The sequence below is a fragment of the Petaurus breviceps genome, unplaced genomic scaffold, assembly GCF_028583685.1.
Source record: "Petaurus breviceps papuanus isolate PSGF00001 unplaced genomic scaffold, PetGlider_PUasm1.0 227, whole genome shotgun sequence".
NCBI classification, from domain to species: Eukaryota; Metazoa; Chordata; class Mammalia; order Diprotodontia; family Petauridae; genus Petaurus; species Petaurus breviceps.
Window position 1 is genome coordinate 15983985 of NW_027185896.1, and position 7516 is coordinate 15991500.

Below are 7516 nucleotides of genomic sequence, written 5' to 3' on the forward strand. Positions count from 1 at the left end.
TGGATGGATGGATGGATGGATGGATGGATGGATGGATGGATGGATGGATGGATGGATGGATGGATGGATGGATGGATGGATGGATGGATGGATGGATGGATGGATGGATGGATGGATGGATGGATGGATGGATGGATGGATGGATGGATGAATGGATGGATGAATCCACTAATTAAGCACCTATCATTTACAAGGGCCTGTGCTATGCTCCAGGGAAATGAAGATTCAGATAAGATATAGCCCCTGGTGTGGTGGAACTCTTAGAGAGCTGTGGCTGGGTTTCTGCCCCCCCCCCACTTTTCTTTATATGCACACTTAGCACAGTACCTGGTATATAGTAGGTGCTTAATAAATGCTCCTTGACTGATTTACAATCTGGTAGGTGTGAATGGATGAATAAATGAATGATAATAATTCCATTGAAAAGTCTTCTAACTTTCCCTAGTATTTCGTTGCTCTGCCCTGTTTTATAATCTGTTCTACCAGTGTGTTGTGTCTCTCCACCACCACCCCCCATCTCCAGACAGGGAATTCCCCAAGGACGGGCCCATTTCTGCTAAACTGTGGGATCTGCCCCCATACACCCACAAAGCCAGCACTCAGTTCCACACTTGCCACTTAGTAGGCACATAATAAACCTTTGTTGAATTAAATTGAAATTAATTCATGAATTAGCTAATCCATTCATTAGTCACCTACTCCGTGTAGAACCTTGGGCTGAGTGCTGGGCAGGTACAAAGATAAGTAAGGCCCCTCCCCACCATTGTGGACTTTTCTGCCCTTCTTCATCGTCTCCTCTTGCTTGGTGGCAGTCACCTTGGCCTGGCTTTTCCCTGCTCTGCATCTGGCATGGCCTTTCTGTGCAAACATCCCCACCTGCTGGGCAGCCCTTACAAGAGGCAGGATTTTATAATCCAGCATTTCAGGCACACCAGTTCAGCCTCAAGTAGCTGACTCCTGGCCTGTAAATTTATATCACATTCTGTTACATCACCGAAATTTTCCCTTGATTGCCTCCACTCTAGCACCCCAACCCTAAGAAAGAACATTGGGTTTGGAGTCAAGAGACCTGGGCTCAAATCCCTGTTCATTCACTTCCTAGCTGCCTGGCTTTAGATAAGCCCCTTCCCCTATGTTGGCCTCAGTTTCCTCCTCTGAAAAATGAGGGAGTTGTACTAGATAATCCCAAAGGGGTCATTTCTTGCTCTAAGTTTTGACTGTCCTTGTGGCCACGTATGCTTATCTCAAGATCCCTGCCCTTAAGGATCATCCCTGGGTCTGCCTTGGGACCAAGTAGAGTTTTCAGATGTTCTATGGATTCCCCACATCTGTCCCACCACCACCCATGACTAGGATATCATCTCCTCCCAGCACGTTGTCCTCTTCTCTTCTAGCTTTAGTTCTTCCATCTGGAGAGGTCATGGACTGGAGAGAGCTCTGTACTTGAGTTGGAAAAATCTGGGTTCAGGTCTGGCCTGTGACCCTGAGCAAATCACTTAACTTCTCTGTCCTTTGGGCCAGGGTGTCAAACTCAAATACAGGTGGATCCCTGTTGGCATACTGATTCAGAAAACCACGTTGTCTTTGTTGCTTGTATTTTTATTTGCTTTGTTAAAAATGTTCCCATTATATATTTTTTAAAATAATTTTTTTTTTGGAGAGGAGAGGCTAATTGGGTTAAGTGACTTGCCCAAGGTTACCGTTACGTTTTTTTTTTTTTTTTGGAGGGGGGAAGGCAAAGCAGTTGGGGTTGAGTCACCATCACATTTGAATCTGGCTTAATTGGGCGTGTTGTGGGCCAGCATGCTGTCTCTGGGTGCACCCCGTGTCTGATACCTCTGCTTTGGCTAATTCTCAAAGATTCTAAGGTGCAGAGAAGGTACAGATGGACCTTCACTGGGAAAGAGAGTTTCCTGTGCTGATACAGTTCCAGGTCCAGTCCCTATCTACATTGGCATCACCGCTTTATTTTATTTAAAACACCCATGTGAAGTAGGAGAAGAGAAAGGCTCACTCCGTCCCCATTTTATCCCCTAGGAAAGCCCACTCAGGGAAGGTCTAGGCTTGGAGCCAGGTCTTCTTATACCAGCAGTCCTGTTCTTTCTCCTTCCTCATCCTGGACTTCAAGGTGTGGCCTTGAGAGACAGGCTCTGGCTCCTTTTTCTCCATCTAGTTCTCTCCAGCCGGGGCCTACACCAGGTGCATAAGCAGTAGTCATGGTACTGACAGGAGAGGACTGTGTCAGGGTGAAGGGACAAGGAGTCACTTGCAAATCACCAACCAGTTCAGACACATCAGACACACCCTGGCAGTGTGACTGGGGAAGTCACTTCACCTCAGTGCCCCTAGCCAATGCTCCAAGTTACCAAAGAATTGCTGCCAGTCTAAGGAATTTTCTGCCCAGATGAAGTCACCCCCCCCAAAAAAAAAACCAAACACCACAACCCACCAACAGACAAACAAGGATCAAGGATTTTTATCTGAGGATCCATAATATTATTGCATGGGTTAATGGAAAGGACCCAGGACCTGGAGTCAGAGTGTCTTAGGGTCAACTATGAGCTGAATGACTGTTGACTGGGGCCAAATCCCTTGCCCTTCCTGAGCCTCTGTAAAAAGAAGGCTGGTTCATTCCTGGACTTCCTCCCTCACAGGCTGGTTTGTGCTTGGTAACTTTTAAAAAGCCACAGAAGGGGGCATTCTGGTGATACCTATCCTAGGACCTCCCACAGCTAGATAAAGTGAGCAGCTCCTCCTGAACTAAGTTCCCCCGCTTTGAACAGAGTCAGATTCCCAGACCTGGAAGTTGTCATTAAGGCCTCTCCAGGCCCAGATCCCATCTCTTCATCTTGCCCTAGACCCTTTCCAGGACCTTCCAGCCTGGGTGAGCCTGCCTTTGGTCCTTGTTCCCCTGACCTCCTGTTCTCCCAGCTCTTGCTTCCAGAGGTAGTGTTAGAGTATGTTGGAGCCAGAAGAGACCTTAGAAATGGAGGTCTCAGCTCTGCAAGTATGTGCTGTGATAATTATAATGGTGAGCATTGATACAGTTCTTTAAGATCTGCAAACCACTTACATGCCATCTCACTTGATCCTCACAACAAGCCTATGAAATAAGACCCATTTATTGGTTTTTGGAGGGGGAAGGCAGGGTAATTGGGGTTAAGTGATTTGGTCAAGGTCACAGGGCTTGTAAGTGTTAAGTGTCTGAGGCCACATTTGAACTCAGGTTCTCCTGACTCCAGGGGGGTGCTCTATTCACTGCACCACCTAGCCCAGGAGATCTATTTATTGTTATCCCCCATTTTACACTTGAGGAAATTGAGTCTGAGACGTGAGTTAAGTGACTTGCCCAGGGTCAGACAGCTAGCAGTTCTTCCTAACTGGAAGGCCAGCTTTAGCCACCCAGCTGTACTTCTTCCTTAGCTCCAGGCCTGGTTCCAATTCAGGTGGACATTTTGTTCAGTTTTCTCATCTGGAAATGTAGCATGATAAACAGACTACCTCCCTCTCACGGGATTGTCCTAACATTGTAACCCCCGGTAGCAGGAGGCATCAGCATGTGGATAGGGCCATCCAGCCTGCCCCCTCCCGACTCTGACCCCACCTGGCCCTTTCTTTTCCCTTCTCATCCGTAGTCTGGTCCCAGCCGTGCCCTCGCTGTCCATGAAGGTGCCCATCTACAGTGTGGCTGTGACCAAGGAGAGGAGCCACATTCTTGTGGGGCTGGAGGACGGCAAGCTGATAGTCGTGGGAGCCGGGCAGCCCTCGGAGGTGAGGGGACGAAGCCCCAGGTGGGCCTGCGGGTGGGGAGAGGGAGAGCCCGGAAGGGAGCCAGACCTATCTCTTCTGCCCTCCCAGGTGCGTTCGGGGCAGTTTGCCCGGAGACTCTGGAGATCTACGCGGCGAATCTCGCAGGTGTCATCCGGAGAGACGGAATATAACCCACCCGAGGCAAAGTGAATGCCTGGCGGTGCCAGCCCCTCCTGCAGGCGCTCTGGCTCCGTCCCTAGCGCACTCCAAGCCGCTCCTCCTCTCCTCCTCCAGAATGGGGCGGGAGAACAAATGCTCTGGCCCTAGGTCCCCAGACGGGCCGACTCCCGGGCCCCAGCCCCACCTCGGGGTGGGTGGGATGCCTAGGAGGATGGGTGGGGCCCTCCGGCTGGTCCCTGGAGACTGCCCCTTCCTCGGGAGCTGAACACACCTCCCTCCCGGGCCCAGAGGTCAGGCACGTGCCTCTAAATAGGCCTTGGGGAAGGGGATTGTTGCTTGCAGGTGTCATGCCCGCCCTTCTGCTCAGGGATTGGTGGGGGCTGGGATCTCTAGGAAAGGCCCGCCCCCTATCTGGTACGGGGGCGCGGAAGCACAGCCTCTCTCTGGCTGGACCAGGGAAGTCAGGCTTGTCTGTGGGTGGGTGGGTGAGGAAGGGGCGGTGCGGGGTGGCCCGCCCTCCCCTGGGGAGCTAGCCCCTGGGCCTTGTCCACGTGGCAGCACTTTGCACAGCCCAGAGTGGGATGGGTGGGGGGGTGGCCATGACAGCCTGTCTTCTCCTTTCCAAACCCCCAAGCACAAAGGGGCCAGTGCCCGGTGCCGTGGCCTTAACCCTGCCCCTGTAAGTGGCCTTCCCCCAACAATAAACTTGCTCAGTTTTTGTAGCTGCCCCGTCTCGGTGTCTCTCTGCCAGGCTTTGAACCCTGCATGGAATGCTTCTCTGAGGTCCAGCCCCATCCCCTCACCTACTCGGAGGCGTCCCAAGGGCACGAAAGCCCATCCTCAGTGGGAGGGTGAGGAATGGAAACCCTTGGAGAGGAGAATGTACTACAATGCAAAGATACACCCACCCTGCGATCAGTCAGCACACTTATACTGTGCTGGACACTGTGGGTGTGTTTGGAAGGTCAACACAGGGATACAATTTACCATACCAATGAAGTAGGTCACCGTCACACAATGAAACAAATGTCAATATAGTGATACCCACCGTGTCCTGCAAAGCCACAGTTAACGTGGCACGGAAGTCAGGCGGTAGCACCATACAAATGCCCAATTGCCCCACTATCCTTTGGGTGAGGGGACCACAGAACCTGCCCCTTTGGCCTCTTCGCTTTGATGTCCCCAGTCTGCCTGCCAAGGGAGCCACAAGTACCAGTACCCTCAGGACTGCACGTTTGTGGAGTGAGGGAGTGACTCGGTCCTGCATGACCAGGACTGAGTGCAAAAACCTAAGGCAGGGCGAAACACACCTGGATTCTACCTAGTCCTGGCTCCATAACCTGGGGCAAATTTTCTTCCTCCCTCTGATTCTCTATTCCTTACTCTAAAATAATGGGACTGAACTAGCCTTCTACCATTCCTTTTCTTAAAACTGGCATTTTACAGCCCTCCTTTCTCCCCTTCCCTCCCCCCTCCCCCTTCCTTATTCTGGATGGCCTTAAGTTCTCCGTTGCTTTGGAGCACCTTCGGTGATCTTGAAAGGAAGAACCCTGGGCTGAATTAGCTCTTCTTCCCACCCCACCCCACCCCACCCCCTCCTCTCCTCGCCTTTCCTCCTCTCCACCCCCACCCCAGTAAAAATTTTATGGGCCCCAGAGGCTCCAAAGTGGTCTGCCCCGCCCCTCTTCCGCCCCATGTAGGGGGTGTTGGATCCGCCACCCCTCTGAGATGAAAGGCCCTGTGGCCCCTTTCTGGCCCTCCTCTCCGGAGGTGGCCTGCAGTTCCCCCATCAAAGGCGTCCTCCTCTTCCCTGTTGTCTCTATACCACTTCCCTCTCACCCAAGATGTGTGGCAGGGGATAGGGGGTGGGGGAGGGGGAGTGAATTGAAAAATTGGCCCTGGCCCTTGTGTGAACCGTTGGATGGGGAAGGAAGCTAAAATTTATGGGTCTTTCCGAGGATGTATGTCCATCGTGACCTTGTGAGAGAGCAGGTATGCGACTGGAGCCTCGGGTCTGCAATCCAAGAGCCTGGGTTCAAATCATGACTGCAACTGTGTGACCTTGCGCAGGTCCCTTCTCTTGTCTGGGCCTCTTTCTTAAGTAAAATAAGGGATATGTCCTTAGATGACTTGTGAGGTCTTCTTGATTTAAAATAAATGAATGACATGAGGCAAACCAGACAATTGGCACTTCATCCGCCTTAGGCTTAAGTGTGAATGAACCTGTTGGGTCAGGGAACAAACCTTTTTTCTCTTTATGCATAGCCCGTAATGGGGGTTGGGGGGAAATGAGTCGAGAATCCCAGGAATACAGGGTGTCTCCGAAGATCTGGAGCCTCTTTTACTTCATGCTTGTCTTGCCAAGTTCATGTATGCTTGGTCATTGTGTGCACGGTGAAGGCAGGTGTGTGTCGGCTGTGTTCTGGTGTTGTGGACAGTGTTGGACTGGAACCAGGAGGGGCGAGCTAGGTTTCCAGCCTTCCTCTGTCACTGGACATGAGTCTGAGTTTCCATTTTCCTCGTCCCAGGGGGCTGGAAGGCTCAAATAAAGCACTTCGCCAGCTTTAAAAGCGGACACATAAATGGCGGGAGAGCACGTGTCTCAGACTTTGGGGAGAGGGAATGTTTTGTCCTGCTTTTATTATATACCCCGCCCCCCCCCCCCAAATACCAGTCTAAAAGCGAGTCGAGTCTAGCTAGGTGGTGATAGGCCCAGAATCCGGGCGGACAGGAAGTACTCGGGGCTCGCTGATACAGGAGCCCCTGCCCGGCAGCTTCTCAGGTTGTCAGGTGGCTCCAGGAAAAAGGCCTGGGCTTTTCTCGGAGGGAAGAGGGCAAGCCGGGGCAGGTACTGCCGAGTTAAAGCAGCTGGAACAGAGGCACGGCTGTTCCCCTGTCTCCCTTCAGGGGACCAGTCTAGCTCGCCAAGCCTCCGTCCCAGGGCTGCAGGGGAGCTCTCCAACCCCATGTCCAGGCGCTCACTTTACCGGGTTGGGGAAATGGGTTAAAGGGGCTCGCACGACCGGCCAGGGTCCTCAGGAAGCTCCAGAGGCCCTCCTGCGGCTCACCAGCAGGCAGGCAGGCAGCCTGGCCTTGCTTTTTTTTTTTTTCTTTTAAATTAGCAACTCCCCAAAGGCGCCTCCTAAGTAAGGCAGGAGGGGAGGATGCGCCTCGGTAGGGGGAGCGCCTGCTTTCCTGGTGGAGCAGCGGAGCTCTGCAAAGATTTGAAATTTGAAATAAGCCGGGGAGCGGAGCATCTGACCGGGCGGGAGTGCTCTGAGTGGTCTGCCCGCTGTTGGCGTGGCTGGCGTGGCCCGTGCACGGATGGTGCGGGGCCTGGAGCAAGCTGACTGTCCATTTCTATTGTTTGCGCTCGCGAGCGCCCTGCCCCAGCAGGTCCCTAATTGAGCTCGGACCGGGCTGGGGGGGGCATCCTGGTGCCCCCTCCCGGGACCTCCTGGCCCCGCCCTCCCGAAGCCCCTTTCTCTGGATGTCGCACGGGACGGGGCCGGACGGGACGGGGCGGGGCGGGAGGCAGTCCCAGCTCCCACAGAGCGGGGGTGGGCGGGCGGTCCGACAGTTCAGA

General features: G+C 53.1%; 1 protein-coding gene across 5 annotated transcripts in view; it reads left to right on the forward strand.

Moving 5' to 3' along the window:
* The window catches only part of NBEAL2 (neurobeachin like 2), a 149931-nt gene extending 145279 nt beyond the window's left edge, over nucleotides 1-4652 (forward strand). For all 5 annotated transcript variants that reach the window (XM_069095908.1, XM_069095904.1, XM_069095905.1 and 2 more), the window contains 2 exons: nucleotides 3636-3771; nucleotides 3859-4652. In XM_069095908.1, the coding sequence (XP_068952009.1) occupies nucleotides 3636-3771; nucleotides 3859-3960 (238 nt within the window). In that variant the 3' untranslated portion in view covers nucleotides 3961-4652. The remainder of the gene's footprint in view (nucleotides 1-3635; nucleotides 3772-3858) is intronic.
* The last annotated feature ends 2864 nt before the right edge of the window (nucleotides 4653-7516 follow it).